At 43.0% G+C, this 18,744-nt stretch overlaps 7 protein-coding genes across 7 annotated transcripts; 4 read left to right on the forward strand and 3 right to left on the reverse strand.

Moving 5' to 3' along the window:
- Positions 1–120: 120 nt before the first annotated feature.
- On the forward strand, positions 121–3,123 carry EAF01_011089 (uncharacterized protein; the record flags this gene model as incomplete). The annotated part of the gene is made up of 1 exon (XM_038919346.1): positions 121–3,123. The coding sequence occupies one exon, from the start codon at positions 121–123 to the stop codon at positions 3,121–3,123; it is 3,003 nt and encodes a 1,000-aa protein (XP_038765217.1).
- A 1,202-nt stretch (positions 3,124–4,325) lies between these two features.
- Positions 4,326–4,625, reverse strand: EAF01_011090 (uncharacterized protein; the record flags this gene model as incomplete). Its single annotated transcript, XM_038919347.1, has 1 exon — positions 4,326–4,625. The coding sequence occupies one exon, from the start codon at positions 4,623–4,625 to the stop codon at positions 4,326–4,328; it is 300 nt and encodes a 99-aa protein (XP_038765218.1).
- A 360-nt stretch (positions 4,626–4,985) lies between these two features.
- Positions 4,986–7,430, reverse strand: EAF01_011091 (uncharacterized protein; the record flags this gene model as incomplete). Its single annotated transcript, XM_038919348.1, has 2 exons — positions 6,523–7,430; positions 4,986–6,453 (listed from the first exon to the last, which is right to left on the reverse strand). The coding sequence occupies exons 1-2, from the start codon at positions 6,783–6,785 to the stop codon at positions 4,986–4,988; spliced, it is 1,731 nt and encodes a 576-aa protein (XP_038765219.1). The 5' UTR covers positions 6,786–7,430.
- A 172-nt stretch (positions 7,431–7,602) lies between these two features.
- EAF01_011092 (uncharacterized protein) lies at positions 7,603–9,300 on the forward strand (the record flags this gene model as incomplete). Its single annotated transcript, XM_038919349.1, has 1 exon — positions 7,603–9,300. One exon carries the CDS (start codon positions 7,603–7,605, stop codon positions 9,298–9,300), a length of 1,698 nt encoding a protein of 565 aa, XP_038765220.1.
- A 986-nt stretch (positions 9,301–10,286) lies between these two features.
- EAF01_011093 (uncharacterized protein) lies at positions 10,287–12,277 on the forward strand. The gene is made up of 2 exons (XM_038919350.1): positions 10,287–11,346; positions 11,420–12,277. Exons 1-2 carry the CDS (start codon positions 11,293–11,295, stop codon positions 11,978–11,980), a joined length of 615 nt encoding a protein of 204 aa, XP_038765221.1. The 5' UTR covers positions 10,287–11,292; the 3' UTR covers positions 11,981–12,277.
- Positions 12,278–13,004: 727 nt separating this feature from the next.
- Positions 13,005–15,106, reverse strand: EAF01_011094 (uncharacterized protein; the record flags this gene model as incomplete). Its single annotated transcript, XM_038919351.1, has 5 exons — positions 13,005–13,827; positions 13,883–14,060; positions 14,121–14,663; positions 14,718–14,864; positions 14,942–15,106. The coding sequence occupies 5 exons, from the start codon at positions 15,104–15,106 to the stop codon at positions 13,268–13,270; spliced, it is 1,593 nt and encodes a 530-aa protein (XP_038765222.1). The 3' UTR covers positions 13,005–13,267.
- Positions 15,107–16,721: 1,615 nt separating this feature from the next.
- EAF01_011095 (uncharacterized protein) lies at positions 16,722–18,436 on the forward strand (the record flags this gene model as incomplete). The annotated part of the gene is made up of 5 exons (XM_038919352.1): positions 16,722–16,932; positions 17,011–17,078; positions 17,130–17,509; positions 17,584–17,648; positions 17,781–18,436. 5 exons carry the CDS (start codon positions 16,722–16,724, stop codon positions 18,434–18,436), a joined length of 1,380 nt encoding a protein of 459 aa, XP_038765223.1.
- Between the last annotated feature and the right edge of the window lie 308 nt (positions 18,437–18,744).

Genomic DNA, 18,744 nt, shown 5'->3' on the forward strand with positions numbered 1-18,744 from the left:
ATGCCAATACCAACCACTTCAGTTCCACTCGAAGCTCTTAAACTTCTCAAACTTCAAACTCAACTCTCACCACCCACCGATTGAACAGTACACACATCTTTCCACAAACCACCAGTCATCATGTCGGGGCGCTCAGCCTATGTTAGGAAGGTAAAGGTGGACAAGAACAACAAAGCAGGATATGACTACCTGAATAAAGATGATACACTCAAAGGAAAAGAGCGTACTCCCTCCTTCAAGTCCGATCCATCAATTTCAGATTTTCATGGAATGGATAATGGCACTTCAATAAATTTATCAGATCATGATTTTATGAAATCAGATGAGCCTTCAGCGAGATCACTCAACAGTGTTCACTACGAGCCCGAATATAATCCTGGATATGCTCGAATCAGGAGACCTGAAATGCCGATTATTGAAACCTCTGGGATCGAAAAATCGGCTTTTCGTTCAAAGATGGAGAAGAGCAGCGAGAGTTTTCGTCACAACTTCGCAAACGTCTTCAAAAAGAAGAAAGGCAAAGAAGTACCAAGTGAAACCCCACCCACAACACCAAATGGAGAAGAGAAGCATGAGTTAGCAGCAGAAGGAATGCCCTATCCAAATCAACGACCTGTCAGCCCCTTACGACGAGCGCCCAGCCATGAAAGCCAGCCATCCTACAAACGAGGAAGAACTCTCAAGGGAGATATTCCGCCAATACCTCAAAAAATGAAGTTGTGGAGACGAAAGGGACAACCAGTTATGTTATGGGATAAAATGGATGTCAGAGATCCAGATCTTTGGGACACCAAAGGAGACGCTCTGGTATTCTACGCCAATGAGGCAGGAGACAATGAGATGCCGCAACCCGCTTTTAGACTGGGGTCTCATTTGATTGAAACCATAGGATCACCATTAGTAGATGAACTACTTCGCGACGGTTTGACGGACGATATGGACAACATGAGCATCTCTGAATCTTACCGAAATGGTCCCCCACGACCTCGACAACCGTCTCCTCCTGGATCCGAATCCAGCAAAAGTTTCGATTCCTCCCAGATCTCCTATAGATTTGTATTGCCACCTGCTGGAAATGTCTCAAAACAGGATTTACTAAGATACAAGCTGTCCTGGAGAAACGTCTTTGCGGTATGTTCGGGCAAAGGAATTGTTGGATATACCTTACATCAAGCAATCACCGATGTATACGAGCGCTTCTTGGCAATCATGCCTCGAAACCAGAATCTGTCACACATTCCTGTCAATTACACCAAAGCAATGGGATGGCACGATCTCCGGGATGATCCGGAGTTAGCTTGTAGTACTTTAATTTGGAGCGAGCACAAGAAAATACACTGGCAACAAGGATGGCACGAGGCATTTGTACACTGTGCAGGGATGTACAACCAAGTTGCTTCCTTACCCAGCTGGAAGAACGTTTCACCGGCTACAAAGTTGATGCTTGATAAGGCCAGCGTCGAAACTTTAAGTCAGGTAGCTTATTGTGAGGATTTGTTGGCTAGGTTTGACTACGGATCTTACTGGCCAGAAGCTTTGGGTCATCATGGCGTAAGCTCTCGTGAAGCTTTTGTCAGACTTCAGGGATTCTTTCGCGACCATTACTCAGATATGTTTGGGACATGGCCTCCTATGCCACCGGATTCTAGGAACGTCGATGGGTGGCTTACAAGACTTATCGTCAAAACTCTCTCGGCCGATTTCTATGCACTTTATGATTATTTAGTGGATCGAAAAGTTGTCTGGAATGGTTCATCAAAAATGAACAGTCGCAGGTCCAACATTGTTCGTCTTGGCACTCCAGAGTTTCGTCCTAATAGCCATGACTGTGATTTCGTCGGTCTGATCGAGCGATTTGACAGTCATCACAACATTCCTTCCATTCCTCACCCTTATGCTCAACTGCCACAATCGTGTCCACCTACTCTAGGGAGGATTACACAATTGGAAGCTAGAAAATCCGCTCTTGCATATACCGAGGCAACAAATATTTTTCTTCTTGGAGACGAGTACGAGGGTAACGAGATGGTGGAAGCGTATATGCAATGGGAGAAGACAGACAGAATCGGCGAATATGATCCGAGAAGCGCTCGTAGAGCCCGCTGGGTTCTTGTTTATTTTATCTTGCAGACTTTATCAACACTTGTTGTTGACACGCCAGGATTGGATTACTCTGACGGAGTCGAATACTTCCTGTCTGGTAGAATAGAGCAACAACCTGCATGGATTGAAGATCAATCACTCAGACAGCAAGCCGAACACAGTCGAAGTCATTGCTGGACCGTATCTTCGGCATGGCGAAAACAGTCAAATTTTGAAAACAATGGACTTGATTCTGTACCAGAGAGACTCGAACCAACTGCCACAGGTAGATCTTTGTCTTCCGTCTCTAGCTACGAGAGTATGGCTAGAACAACCACATTTTCTGAAGCAGAAACTGCCAATGACATGGATACCGCTCGTACCTCAACTGCAGTATCTGTCGCCGAAAGCAAAGCAAGTTATCATACTATTCAACGAGCAGAAAACTTGAGTATCCGCACACGAGATATCTCTCCCAAGTCCAGACAATCACCAACACCGAAGACCATTTCACTTTTTCCCGCCCCTCCAAAACAAGTCATCGATCCGCAATATTCCTCGCGATCATCCGACAAATACTATTCCACACACAACAACTACCCACCATCTCTCCCTCCCAAATCACCTCTTCCGCAAACCCCCTCTTCCTCTTATGGATCTACACGCAACTACCCAAGCTCCAGCCGCAATGGTTCATCAAATCACCAATCCCGTGCTAAAACACCCACCCATCAAAATCCTTCTTATTTCGCACCCTCTGGTAGCGAAGGCGAAATCATGGGATTGCGAATCCATAAAAGCGCTTCTTCGACCCCAGTTGCCTCTCCCACCCTTTCTTCTCATCCTACTGGTCTTCCACAACGAAGCAATACCGGCTACGCGCCCGGAATCGAGAAATTAGAAGACCCGATTTGGAGCAGTAGTGGAAATAGCAGTCCGGTTGAAAACTACAAGAGCCATCAAAAAGGAAGAAATGCACAACTTTCTGGTCAGCAAGAAATGCACGCTAAACATATTCGGGATTTCGACGAGCTGCCTTGAGGAACGTCCCATATTGGAACATCAACTTCTCTTCTTCCATTTTTTCTTCTTTTGTTTCTTACTATTTTGTTCTTCTATTCCGATCTGATTCAATGCGTTCTGATCAGATTCGGTAGATCATTCTATGGATACCCAAAATTCAATGGTTGGTTGCTTTGGGGGTGTCATGGTGGATTTTTTCTTCATTCTTCCTTATTGTTCTTCTGTTTTCCCAGACTTTTTTTTCTTTTCCTGGGGAACGAACTTTCCTGTTTATATTCATCAGCTTCATCAACTTGATTCTTTTTTCTGGTGCGAAGAAAATGAGAGATAGAGATATCTGGAACTTTGAAATTTAGAACTTGTAGATGGAAAGATTTGGCGTCTATTTCTTTAATCTTGGCTGCGGTTGGGAGGGTATGTTGCTTAGGAATGCTTGATGAATGGATATTCTTGGAAGGGGAGGGGAGGAAGGAATGGTCATGGATGATGACGAATAGATGCGAAATGTATTTACATGAATGCAATCTATAAACATAAGATTCTTGAATGTGGTGTGATGTGCAAGATATCGTGAGATGCATGATCTCCTAGGAATCACAGGAAAGCGTAAGATGGATGATTGTAAATTTCGCGACGGATGTAGTCCACAAATGATGGCAAGAGATTCTTACTTCTTGAGTGATATTAGAGAATTGTAATTATTCCATTCGGGTCTTGCATTCATATAGAATATTGAATCTTTCTGCAAAAATGTACCCATCCTAATAACCTAAACGAATCTCAAAGCAGAGAAGATATACTCAGCCATATTTACACCGTAAACTATTTGAAATCATCGCTTCAGGGTTCAGACATACAAACACTACTCATATCGAAACAGTCCCAGTTATTAATTCTGACTTTTTATCATCCCCTTAACAAGATTTGATGTCAGCCAAGTACACATGTAGTAGAGCTTGTGGCGCTTGATTTAAGGATTTATGCGGGAGTCAATGGATCAAATAATGGCATATAGGAACTCACTTGGGTTAGGAAAAAAGTGGAGCCTTGTTTATTCTAGCCTGTTTGTACCGCAAATGTCGACTTAGTATTCATTTTAAATCAGGAAATGGCATGCATATTGTTATGAGACTATCCAATTTGTACTAACTGACGAGAACTTCCAGCAGTGAGGATGCCAAAGCGGAAACTTTTTTTAGCCCCTCTATTCCTTGCTTTATTTATAATAAAAAACTATCATTAAGATGCAGCCCCTCAAGACTTATATCCCTAGAGATATCTCGTTCTGTATTGAATATATCATCCAGACTGATATCAAATCGAGCTTCACCCTCCCTATCTTCCTCCTGGTAAATATCATTACCCTCTAACTCTGTGTCTTCTAAGCATGCTTCTTCCTCGCCGTCGTCACCTTCATGGCTACCCTCGTCGTGCTCCTTAATCCATCCTCTTATCTCATAATTCCTATCTTCAATCTCCTTGATCCATACTTTGATCGGCGATCCTTTCTCCACAAACATTTTCCATTTTCGTAAAAGCTTCTCGTAAATTTCCAATACTTCATCATAGCGTGAAAGTCCTTCACAGCACCTTACAATTCTCCTGAAAAGCAAATATACAATTACATAGTCCCATCCATACAATTCGACTATTAACTTGAGAGATTCTTGAGGTAAACTATAGCTTCCCCGAAGTTCCCCTGTTCCTGAAGAGCGCAACCTAATAAGGCCAAGAAATCCAGAAATATTGGCTGCCCTTCAAATGCGTAAGAATAATCCTGAGCCCCTCTGAGCATGTCCACTGCCTTTGAAGCTTCATCTTGTTTTAAGAGGGCTCTGGCTATTTGCATGCGATGAAGAAGGAATGCATGCTCTCTGCAATCAAAGATTTCGACCGATAATTTGAATAGGTGATGGGACAGATTGATACTCTCGTTGCAGAGGCCCTGGATTTCTAATATAGGCATAAGTGCTCCTGCGCTTTCGAACCAAGTCGCACCCAAGTCTGATTTGATCGGCCATCTGAAGGCTATACCTAGCAAGCCTATTGGCCTCCACCAGATGAAACCTTCTTCGCAAAATTAAAGACAACGTATTCATTAGTCCAATAGTCAACAAGTGGTTGTGCCCTAATGTGGCTAGAACTATCTGCATCACAGGGCGGATTATATCTTCAGCTTCGCGATACTGATGAAGTTGGTATAAGATTTCGGCTTTCAAATACGTTGAATGAATACGTAATGGATGTTGTAGATCCACAGCATTTTCTATCCTCGGGTGCAAAATGGCATGTATATTCAGCCCAATCTTCAGTTCCCCCAATGCAAGGCAGGAATCTACAATCCAAAGACATGATTCTACCATTTTATGCGTATTGGGGGATTTTTCCTTTTGTCTTGCATGCAAGAGCTTTCTACATGTCATCACGACTTGTTTGCTCTCGCGGCTTCGGTGGTACACAAATGCCAAGCATTCTAGGGTCGAAATGATTGCTGTAGAACTCGCTGGCAGGACTCTTTCTAATTTCGACAATTTTGCCTCTAAATCTAATGCAATCCTTTTGAATGGTGCAAACGAATGGATCCATTTATCCTGTGCGCGATTGTTGGAGTTTTTATATGGGGGGAAGATGTCAATCTCGAACAGAGGACTGCAGTGACATCGATGTATCCCTGGGTTATGGGCTTGTAGCGAGGCACTTCTAGCGAAAATGTAATATGGGGAATGGTTCTGCCTTTGAGCCTGGAAAGACCCGCCGCATACTGAATCGCTGTCAGATGGGTTGATAAGCTCCTTCAGTGCTGTTCCAGATATAAATCGTGCTTCTTCGACATCTCCCTGCTTCTCAGGCTCAAAACTTGTGAGTGCAATGACTTCTGCAATCTCCAGTTGCACAAAAAACTCAGCCAACCATGGAAGTCCGGAATTATCTCCAGCAAACTTATTGAAAGGCCATTGATCCCCGGTGTCGAGTGTGACTATGTCGTGCCGAAAGTCTGATCTAGGTATCTCTTCAATAATCATATCGCGGTCTTTAAGTGCCGCGTTCTGATTCCCCATCATGCTATTGCAGGGCGTAAGATCCAATGAAGTTTCCTTGATTGCCTTGGGTTTTTGAGAAAATTCCAGGTTCTGTACGAGAGATCTTTCAATATCTTCGCTTTCGACTCCAACACCCATGCGTACGGTATTTCTTTTCTGCAAGCGCTCCACCCTTTTTTGGTTAATTCGTGAGTCGTGTAAAAATCTTTGAGGAATTTTCCCGCTCTTCACAATCTCATCTCTTTCATTTTTCCTAAAATTCTTTTTGAAGCCCCAGGTTTCGACTTTTCGAGTAAACTGTCGTTTCCTATTTTCATCAGATCGTAGTTCTGAAATTTAATGAACGGGAACCAAGTCAAATTCCAATCAAACTTACGTGATATTGAATCCGAACTCCAAGTTGAGCGCCTCCTTAACTTTGAGGAATGTCAAATTATCAATGATGTACAGACGATGAATGATTGGCTTTAGAGCTGGCCAATCTGCATCGGTAATAACTTTCCCACCACGGTGTGGGTGATGATTTGGGGGTTCTGGTGCGAAGCAATGAGTTTCAGGAGTCTTAGATTCATCAATGGCATAGGCAGATATTGATGATGCTTTGAGATCCCCGGTTGAGAATGATTTTGAATAATTCATGAGCGCAAAGATTTAAATTAAGGAATTATGATCGAATAAATGGAAAAGAGTGATCAATCAACTCACAGGGGATGGGGATAAGATGAAGAATAAATATCTGAATCATTTTTCATGTATCCCGACTATTTGCGCGTGAACGCAGGCTGAGCAGAATTACCTTGCATGAGAAAGGCTTTTTACTGCCACCGGGCATGGGATTACCTAAATTCCCCCGCATCAACACCAATAAGGCTCAAATGCGCCTTCATTGCATATCATCCAGATGACATTCATCGACAGCCTTGCCACACAGTGAACCAATTGGATGATGCTAGCACTGGCTCGCAGACAATTCCATTTAAGGATGCGTGGTACATCTGATATACTTGATCGCCACAGCAGGAGACCAAAAGCAGTATCAAAATTCCACAAAAGACTCGAAGCTCACTTCTACATCTTTATCAGTATTGATGTTTCAAGAATGTTTATGGTCGGGTATAGACATTTTATTGCCAGCACTTGCAAGACTATCTTCGCTGTCAATAGAGCTTCCCTAGATCGCATTTATTGACTTTGAGTTTTAGATCAATGACACTTGACATTGTAAACAAATCCGACGTCTGGGTCCACCAAGAGAAAGAAGATAGAAAAGGGAAAACAGGAGAAAAGAGTTGAGATTTGTCGACATTGAGAGTGTAGAATAGATGGAATGAGAATGAGAGCGAGTGGATTCTTTGGTAAGATATATTGCCATGTTCACCGCCCTGCCTTCCCCGCGGAGAAAACGGCAATATAATTTCAACCCCGCCATATGAATTTTCTTTGACATACGGATATAATGATGGAACAACTAACCACCGCCCCAGTTCTATCGACCCCAGAAGTACATATATTCGAAGATCCTACACCTTCAATCAAGAAAGATGACCTCCCTAAACTTTCAGACGAAGAGTTATACGATGTTTACGAGATTTCGCGGACGGTGAATGAGATTCGAGAAGGAGGATGGAAGAAAATAGCTCTACAGTTTTCGGATGGGATGTTGTCAGATGCACCTAGAATTTTTCAGGAATTGGAGAGTAGACTTCGAAAATCACCTACAGAACCAAGTTTGAGTGAAATCGCAAAGGATGAAGGCTCGAGCCTAGAAACAGACTTCAGCAATCCACCCGCGAATATCACGACATCGAATATTCGACATAAACTATACATACTGGCAGATACATCTTATGGATCTTGTTGTGTTGATGAAATCGCCGCCGAGCACGTCGATGCGCAAGTCGTCGTTCATTATGGCCGCGCCTGTCTATCTCCTACTGCACGACTACCAGTAATCTACGTCTTCACATCTCGCCCACTGAACCTTGAATCGGTCATTCAAGCTTTCGAAAACACATACAAGGAGAAGTCTGACAAAATTGTCATTATGGCTGACATCACATACCACTCGCATATTTCACCTTTAGTCGCGCAATTACGAGACAGAGGCTTTGAAAATATACTCGCGCCGGAAATCACACACAATCCCAGTGCCACAATACCAAACCGAAAGTTAGATGAAGGGGTAGATATGAAGGATTATAGTTTATTCCACATTAGCGAGCCACCATCTGCGTTACTACTTACGTTGTCGAGTAGAGTTAAGGAGATGCATATCTATTCTACAGATTCTACGACCGGAAACGAAACGACGAAAACGAATACAGCAAGAGCACTCATGCGGAGATATGCCTTACTGACATCACAGTCTTCCTCTTCAGTATTTGGTATTCTGATAAACACCCTAAGTGTAACGAATTATTTACCTACTGTCAATTCCCTGGCATCACTCATACGATCAAAGGGAAAGAAATCCTACACGTTTGTGGTGGGTAAGGTCAATGCTGCGAAGTTGGCAAATTTCAGTGAAATAGATGGATGGGTAGTGGTAGGATGTTGGGAGAGTAGTTTGGTAGAAGGGGAAGCGTTATTCAAACCAGTCATCACACCCTTCGAATTGGCATTGGCCTTACAGAGTGATGATGAGCGGGTTTGGGGTGGTGATTGGGTTGCAGACTTCAATGCTTTGAATCTGCAATCTGATACTGTCCCTACTTTGGCGGTGGAACCTACTGAATCAAATAATCAGTATTCCGAAACAGCAATTCCAACCGAGGATGCAGACGACTCTGAGGAAGAATCGATGCCTCCTGAATTCGATCTTCGAACTGGCCGATACGTCTCACATTCTCGACCTATGTGCTCTTCTCAGACAACTTCTTCAGAGCCCAAGAAAACGTTGGAGAACGGGTTACAGCGCAACGCATCAAATAAACTGGTCAAGAGAGCAAAGATGGAAATGGCGACCGTTAATGGAGAGATTAGTCCTGGTGCAGAATATCTGAGAGAGAAGAGAACCTGGACAGGTTTGGGTAGTGACTACGATAAAGAGGCTATTGATGAAGGCAAAGAAAGAGAAGTCGCTGCGGTTGTTGAAGAAGGGAGAAGTGGTGTAGCAAGAGGTTATACTGTTGGTGAAGACGCTTCACGGAGTTGAGCAATTGCTTTCTAGATGCAATTTTGAAACGGCCAAAAGCGAACAGAAATTGGCCAAAGACTGGACTAAAATGTTGATACCCTTTTTTCTCAATTCAAACATGACTCGTGCGAAATACTGGACCTAAAAAATGATCTAGCGGTACGGGCCTGACCTGCAGCATGTACTAAACCCTCGAAATGTACTTTTCGGGTAATTGAAACATCAGGAGAAGAAACTCGGCGAAGAATGGAGTCAACAACAAGTTATGGAAGCTCTTGACGATTCACCGCCGATGAAGTAATAAGTTTCATCAACTCGGCGAACAGGTACAACGAATAGGTACATATGATATTCTCCACCACTGTACCTGTCGGTACATCGGTACCTGGAAAAGTCGAGAATAATCGAATCATCTTGTTGAGCTGGCCAAAAAATATAATGAAACTTTAGACTCTCCAACCAATTGATCCTAGATTAAAATGTAATACCAGATTTTATACCAACTACCCAGATCTCCTTCCAAGATGATAATCTCGGTGCCTTTTCTTCTTTCTTTTTATTCTTCTCTTCTCTTTTCGTTTGACATCTGGATTCTGGATTTTGTTTCGAGTTCATCGGATACTAAAAACAGATGTTGTCACCCTGCATTGACCTAATCGTCCAGGATCTTTGGGCGCCAATAACCTGCCACTTCTTTAATTTTGATACACTAAACCCAACCCCGCCATTTTTTGGATCGCAACGAAATTGAGTTTGGGGGGGGGGGGGGGTACTGTCAGTTACTTGGTCGTAAATATGTGATATAAAACGGGATGCAGCTCGTAAATCTAGGTATACTCCGTAGGTAATCTCATTACATAAAATACTGTCTAACCTAGTATCTAGGATTATATTCCTATTATATTCCAGCCATCTCTTTATTTGATGTTTTGATCGGAAGGTCTGTAGATACTGTGTAATAAATATATCAACGTGTATATCGTAGAAAAGGAGACGAGGCCAGACGAGACCAGACGAGACGAGATAATCATAACCACTACGCAATTCCAACCAGCAAACAAGCAAGATTCAACTATCGATAAGAATCTAATCAACCAGTTCTTCACCGACGTCATATAAAACCTCACATATACTCCGTAGCGAGGTATTTCACACACCGTTACCCTTACCGTTACACCCGCCCCATCTATCCCTCCACTCCACCAGCAACGAAAAGCAAAGAAACTTAACTTTCCCCAAAGCGAGCCTGGTCACTTTTGTCGTCAGCATTTACCCAGCGCATCGCATATCCATCCTGCTCTCCACATTCTTGTTTTCATCCTTGTAACGCTTCACTTTGAAGGAATTAGACAAGTAAAGTTTGAGGCAAGCAGCAAGTAACCAAGCACGCAAATCCCACCATCCACATCCTGTCCCATTTCACATCCAAGATCCCATATCCACCAACATATCCTTATTCCTTTCCCAAACGACTAGCTAGGTATCTAGATGGGTAAATAAACAAGGCTGCATCATATCATACATACCCAAAAGCAGGGCAAATCCATCCATCCCAACCTCTATTCATTCAATCTATGTCTGTGGGTATCTCGAACTGAACAGAATTAGAACTTGATAAGAAGAGCTAGCTTCGCATCTTGTCGACGAAGGGTTTCTCATCTTCTTCTTTCTTTTTATTTATCAAGTATCTACCTATCTAGTATTCACTGCTTTAATTCAGCGAGATTTTCTTTCTCGTGTCTTGCGATTGGAGCAAGCAAGCACACACATCATTCATTGTGTGGAAGTGAATTTGATTCGTACGTTTGGACTCGGCTTTCATCATCATCATCGTCGTTGTTGTCGCATAAGATAAGCCGACTTTAGCTCCAAGTTATTTTCCACAATCGTTAATAATCACACACATACACATAAAATAATCGCAAAGATTTGCTGCTCGCTGTCTGTAGCATCAATAATATACTTCTCTCACACTCCAACCAAAATCTGAAGAGACAAAAAAAACTCACAATGCTTTTCGGCATGTTCTTCGCCTTTTGGCGATTCTGCGAGATCATTACTCTGGTATGCGATTCCTCGTTATGATATCCCAATTCCTCACTTACATTCAACTAATACTTTCTTTCTTGTTCGTTAGATCCCAACCCTAGGCATGCTCGCCTTCTTCGTCAACATCTACGCATCCAACAACGCTCTCACCCCCAACTACATCCTCGTGCTCTTCATCGTCTCCGTGCTCGCCTGCGCCTGGGCCATCGCAACCCTCTTCACCTACCACCGCACCCGCTCCAACGCCCTCTTCGTTTCTTTCATCGATCTCTGTTTCGTAGGCGCTTTCATCGCCGGCGTCTACGAGCTCCGCTTCATCACCAATTCCGACTGTTCGCATCTCACAAACACCCCCGGATACTACATCAATTTCGGAGCCTTTGGAAATGCGAATATTAATGGAGTGAGTGTCAAAGTGGATAAAACGTGTGCGATGCTCAAAGCCTGTTTTGCGTTTGGAATCATGAATTGTATTTTCTTTTTCATAACGAGTTTGTTGGCTTGTATGGTGGGGAAGGGGCAGGAGAGGGGGGGGAGGAGAGATGAGAAGGTTTATGTGAGGGAGACGCATGTGACGAGACATGGACATAGGAGAAGTGGAAGTCATAGGAGTAGAAGGAGTGGGAGTCACAGGAGGACGTATGTTTAGGGGTGCGTGGGAAGGAGGAGTGTGTTTTGATGGGATTGGGATGGATGGGTGGGAGGGAGTTACGGCCGATTTTAATGTTTTACTTTTGGGGAATGAACGGTGGATAGATGGGATGGGGAATGGGATGGAAGGAATGAGAAAACGGCTGGAGTGGCTTGGATTGGATTCGATCGGATCAATAAGTAAGATATGTCATTGTGCATCTTTGATACAAGGACGAAATGAATGAAATAGGAAATGAAAGGAAACGATAGGATAGGATAATGAATCAATGCGATAATCTACACACACACTGCTTTTTTCCACCTACGCTGCTCCCTTCCTTTACATTCCTCATGTGAGAAATACCATCTCATCGGCGCTTACAGTGTCTGATTTACTCAAGGCAAGCGCCAAGCGATCTACTGTAGCAAATATCTCTTTCCCTTGTTTCTTTCTTACCCAGTATTTAGTAATTCCATCCACCTATCTACTCTGCTAAACCACATCTCATAAATCACTCCCTCTTTCCTCTTCCCTCTATACGAGGGAAATCGTTTTTCCTCTTTAGCATTCTTATCATTGATATATATCGACGAGGCCATCATAGTTCTAAGTAGATCTCCATGACGAGGCCACCTAAGTATTAATAATATCACCATCATTTTCTGGGGAACACAATACCAATTGGGGAGTTGAATTGTGATAATCTAGTCGATTTGTTCATGTCATCCTCTTGGGATTTGGCTCTCGAGGGATATTCTTGGGTTTTGTTGTGTAGAGTATGGAGTTGGGGATGGGGTTAATGATAGGGATGGATGGGGATGGATAGCTTGTTTCATGTTTTGTAAGAGGAGGATATCTTGTAGTGGGGAATATGGAGAGGGGGTGATGGGGAATGGGTGCAGGGGTTTTGGTATTTTTATGTGCTGTGTATTTTGTGACTTGTTCATACCTTGGAAAAGAAATTTCGTGATTCTTTGTGTCGGGGATATGTAGACGTGGGAAAATGGGAAGATTGGAGGTTTATTGGATGGGTGTGGTGTTGAGATGGGGGTTGTGGGTTCTGGGGAGATTTGATCTGGAGTGAGACTTTTGTACTGTTTGTGAGGAGCTTTTGATACTTCACGGGTGTGGAATTCTACTCTAATTATTTGCTATGTAGAGACTGGTAGGCTTGGATACATGTATGTATTATCCAACGAAGAATCACGCGATCAAACTTCGATGAATCTTTCATATAGAGATTTTACGGGTCATAATCTATACACATTCCGCATCCATCCTCCCATCAAACAAACATAACCCCTAAACCCCGATCCTCTTCTCCTCAACAACATGTTCTCCCTCCTCGCTCCTCCCCAACCCACCGAAACTCATCTCTCTAATTCTATGTCCCTTCCACACCAACAACACGATACACAACAGACCGGCCACCTCCAAAAAGGCCATCGTCCCATACGTCCACCCTACATTCACATCCGCCACCCAAGGTTTAATATAAAACGCCACACTGAGGCCGAATCCCACCCTGTAAAAATTAACAGCAATAGACGCTTCTGCCGGATTACCGATGAAACATTCATTGATATAGTTCACGGTGATAGGTGTAATACACAAGGAGCCAAAAGTAACGAGGACGGTAGCGAGAGCGAGAACAACCCAATGGAGATGATAGAGAAGACCTGCGCCGAAGAGACCGAGTCCGATAGGGTTGAGGAGGCCCGGAAACCAGAGAGCGTGGAGACGGTATTCGGGGACCCAGATACCGTTGTTGTATTTTTTGGCGATGTAGAGAGGAAGTCGATCGGAGAGGTATTGGCCGTAGAAGAGGGCGAAGAAAATACCGATCCAATGGGTGAAGGAGACTGATGTATGTGTTAATTAATCCTAGATGGGGATGGGGAGGGAAAGACTGCTTACATTCAGCATTTTGCCAGGTTGTAAAACCATATCCGCCGGCTGCAACTGGCTTTTGCAGGAATGTGGGAGAAAGCGAATTCATGGCGACGTAGAAGCCAAAGTTGGTTAATGTGAAGATACTGAGGACTAGACAAACTGGGGAGATGGCAATAAGAAATGGGGTTTTTGCGATTTTGAGCTATTCGGAGTTAGTATTGTTGATGGGTTGATAGATACCAATGTATGTGTTATGACTTACAGTCTGCGAGAAAGATGTCTTTGGTGTGACTTTGGTACCAGGAAGAAATGTTGCAATTCTGTTTGCAATCAAAGAAGAAGGTGGATCGGGGTTAACGGCTCCAGGTGTTCTATCCCAAGAGGTTTCATGGAGAAATAAGAATACCAAAATGACAGCCAAACCAACCAATCCTGCTGTCCATCGATACGCATTCATCCATACCGACTTTGCAGAAATGAGAGCCGACAAAGTTGGTCCCGCTACTGTTCCAAAATCAAAACACCAATGAAAAACAGTGAAAGCTCTTCCTCTTTGGTGTAGGAAAAATAAATCAACCAAAATTCGTGGACCTAATACTCCAGTAATGGCACCGAAGAATGCACCGAAGAATCGAGAGACGATGAATGCATTGTATTGATTCTCGTGTGTCATAAGCGCTGCCCATACATTACTTAATATGGCACCAATCAATGACCAAAAGATAGCAGAACTACGTCCGATGACATGTGATAATGGGAAGAAAAAGAATCCTCCTGCTGCCATACCAGCCGAACCAGCGGAATTCTAGAGAATCATTTAGTTTGTGCCTTTCTCAAGAGAAACGTTGTGATATCTTACTTGATAAGCGATCTGCGTCGTAGTTTTATGGTATAGTTTGGCCTGTGGCTCAACTTGAAGCTGACCAGCAAGACATGCTGAAAATCCCGCAAACGTCGCAAAACTAATGACGGCGAGAATCTTCAATTTCTTTTGCATAGGCCAATTCTATGATTGTTATCACTATTCAATGTTTTTGACTTTTTGGTACCGAAACTTTGAAGTTATTGGCAGAAAGTACACACTAATGGATCTCTTGGATCATCACTTGGATGAGGAATAAGCACGACTCCATCTTGATTCTTTTTCATGGCAGGACTGAGTTGACTACCATCATCTTCCTGCTTTGAGTTTATCTCCGCATTAGAGAATACAGTGTTGCTGTTTTTGGCTTGTTGAGGAGTATCCATATCTGCAACAGCTGATAAAGTCAATGGACATCGAGCAAGTATAGAAGACCTGTCTTAACTGAATGAAATTGGGATCATCGTCGAGGTTTTGAAAGGATTTTGAAGGAGATCGAGAAGTGGACCTGACCTATACTCTCCAATCATCGACAATGAGGTCTTCCAAAATCAGATACTTCCCTGGTGTACGATATAGTGTGGATGTATCGTTCCATTTGAGTGGAGTTTCAGTTGGAATCATGGAGATGGGATGGAGATGGGATTAGATTGGAGGTGCATATTGCCGGTGAACTTCATGCTGGATTTACATGGGAACAAAATATCGCGGTAAGGGATAAATATCAATAAGAAAGAGATTGAGATTTCAAATCAGACTTGTCATATTAGCCACCTGGTAAAAAAATATATAAAAATGATTTATTTATCTGGAGAAGCTGACGCCGCGCCGGGAGATTACCGTTGCCGAGCCTATAGACCCTGTAATTTTCTTGAAGTTTGGAGCTTGAAACCCTAAATGCGCTCGATGCCCCAATGAATTTTTTAAACTTCAGGCTTATTACATGGAAAAGCCACGAAGCTTATTTTGACCAAAAAAACAAACTCAATCCCCGCATATTGGGGTAGTGCGACGCTATTATTTAGTATGGAATATATCATCGAAAATTCTGATACACAGGTAGACTTCATATCAAGTTGATACAAATGTCGATATTTTGATTTCATTGCCCGCTACGCATAAAGGCACACATTGAGCTGAAGAGCATCGCAAAATATGCTGCTTGCAGTTAAGGGGAAAACCTTCCCTGCAATCACAGAAATATCGAGGGAATTACGACAACTTGACTTCAAGCCACACACAGAGTCGGATAAACCTGTCACAAGTGATTCTACGCCAAAAGAGTGATGATCTTTTCTCTTCTCCTGGCCTTGTCATTCTTACCCTGGTATAATATCCCAGGGCACCCTATCTCATACAAGGAAAAAACATGTTCTCGGGAATCCCGCTACCTATTCCCATATCCATGAATTGCCCATTTCCACCAATGGCTCGGAAGATCGTGGGGCATCAGGATTCGAAGACCAATCTCTACCGAATCTAGAGTGTGTTGTGTGAACTGCTAAATCTATCCTTATGATAGGCACCAATGATTTTGCTCCCGAGATCTAGATGAAGAGTAAATGAATCAAAGGAGCAACAATACAGCTACTTTATACTCAAACTCTGTGGTTTCGCACTCTTAACAGCTACTAATCTCGGCTAGATTAATCTTCATTATATCGAATCAGGAAGGACATGCATCCTGTTTGTTCCCATGCATATAACCTCCTGTATGATGCAGTAGACCATTCCATAGAACTATACAGGTAGATCATAGAAAGCATGGTCTATATCCTGATACATAGATGCTTTATAGTATCCAAGACTTTCAACGTCGAACGAACCATCGAATCATGATCTTCCCCTAAGGTTCTACTCTCACTGGCAAAACTACATTAGTTTCTGTCTACGAGAAAGTTTTGGAAATCAATCAAGCCCACATCCTTGCTTCGCACTCCACTAAATGCATTGCGTCAAACGCGCTCTTTACTCTTGGACTACACACCGAAGTTTCGCACAATGGGTACGCCGCATCTCGATGACCTTGGAGTGCAAGGCAAGAGGTCACTCGTATTGGTTTCAACAGTTTTCCTTCTTGTCTTGTCGATTGCCTCTTTTGTGTTGAGAGTATTTGCAAAACTTTATACCGTTGCTAGAATACAATGCGAAGTTTGGTTTATGGGTGTTGCATTACTATTTAGTCTGGGTACTCCTATTTGTGAATTATATGGTATGTAGTCTTCTATCTCATTCGAAATTGAGAGACATGTGTGTCTTGGTACTATCATCATGTGCTAATGATCAATAGGATTGAGTGTAGGACTGGGAGATCATCAAAAGAATGTTTCTGTAGACAATCGGAAACGTCTGAGTTTTGTTCGTACTCCCTTCTTCATAATATCTAAGCCGCAGCTAATACTTGTCAAGTCAATATGGATGATTCAAAGACTCCAACCATTTTGTCTTTTCTGCCTCAAGACTTCCCTAATCCTTCTCTACGTCCGTTTATTTCCTACAACAAATTTCAGAAAATTCGCTTGGGCTATCTGGATCTATACACTATTATGGACGATTGCAGCTTTGGGAGCATCGACTTTTGAATGCACACCAGTTTCTTATTTCTGGAATAAAGACCAAAAAGGCCATTGTATTCCAAATGCATTAAGAACGATATCTTTCACGAATGGTCTTTTGACTTTTCTTGGGGATTGTGTGATTCTCTGTATGCCAATACCTATGATTTGGAAGTTGCAGATGAATGTAAGAAGGAAGATTGCGCTTATAGGAATTTTTGCAGTTTGCTTTTTGTAAGTTTTGTCATCATCTACTGTCATGTAAAGAAGTGAGTATCATATGCTGACATTGTTGAAATTTCTTCTAGTGTTATAATAACCAGCATTATCCGTCTCGTTGCCCTCTTTGCTATAGATACCGAGGACCTCACTTGTAAGTCTCCATTCTGTATACTGTAAATTCCCTCAAGAACGTGATGGACAACCATCAAATAACTCATTCACTTCACATAGCACAGCTATTCCACACAACCCCATTCAAAACAACTCACTAACACACCCCCAGTCTCCCAAGTCGAAGGAGGAGTCTGGACCTACATGGAAGAAGCCATCGGCATCACCTGCGGCAATCTCGCTCTCCTCCAACCCCTCTTCCGCCGTTTCTTCTCCAACAAAAATTCCCGCCTCCCAGATCGTCTTTCCACCCCCCCTTCATACAGTTTCTCCGCCACCATCAAACCCAACTCCCACAACGCCACTTCTGCAAAAATAATCCTCCCGTCTTCTCGGCTCGCTTCCAAAACAGCCCGTATATCAGGCTTATACACGCGTATGAGCGAAGATCTCGGATCGGCCGATCGACCCCGCAGGAGAAGTATTGTAGAAAGTAATACGGAAGCGGGGAGTGCGGATATAGAAATGCAGGATTGGGGAAGTTCGACGAGGGAATTGGAAGATGATAAAGGGAGAGAGGGAATTTTTATATTGGTGCAGACGGATGTGACGGTGGAGAAGGAGAGGAGTAGAAATGACGAAGCGTATAGGTTGAAGCGAGATTTTATCGATCCGTTGAGAGAACCGCGCGCGAAGGCGAGTTGTAAGACGAATAATGTGGGGTGGGAAGAGGAAACTCGGAATTCGCGGGGGGAGTTTAGGGTGGTGAGGGAGAGGGTGGTTGGGTATAGTCGGGGAGATAGGGGGAAGGTGGGAAATGGGGATTAGGTGTTAGATATGGGAATGAGATAAAATGAAGGGAAATATCACTAGGTTAGAAGAGATCAGGACAGTTTACATGATGTTAGATACCAAAATACTAATTTCGCATCGATCATGTGTTTGCTTATTTGACTCCCTCTCAATGTCATGCTTCGTGGTCACTTTCAATAGGATGTCAAACAAGTTCCTACCTCTAAGAAATGAATGAATGAATGAATATATAAATGAACGATATATTTATTTAAAAACATCCCTAAAATGTACCACTAATAGAACGAGTGTTAGGTACTGATACAAAATGAAATATGTTTCCT

Source organism: Botrytis porri (genome assembly GCF_014898465.1).
Source record: "Botrytis porri strain MUCL 3234 chromosome Unknown BPOR_019, whole genome shotgun sequence".
NCBI lineage: Eukaryota > Fungi > Ascomycota > Leotiomycetes > Helotiales > Sclerotiniaceae > Botrytis > Botrytis porri.

Excerpts from the sequence above, each read along its gene's own strand:
- EAF01_011093 (XM_038919350.1), top strand. The coding sequence starts at position 11,293 with ATGCTTTTCGGCATGTTCTTCGCCTTTTGGCGATTCTGCGAGATCATT. Across the intron at positions 11,347-11,419 it reads TCTGCGAGATCATTACTCTG|ATCCCAACCCTAGGCATGCT; the intron begins GTATGCGATTCC and ends CTTGTTCGTTAG.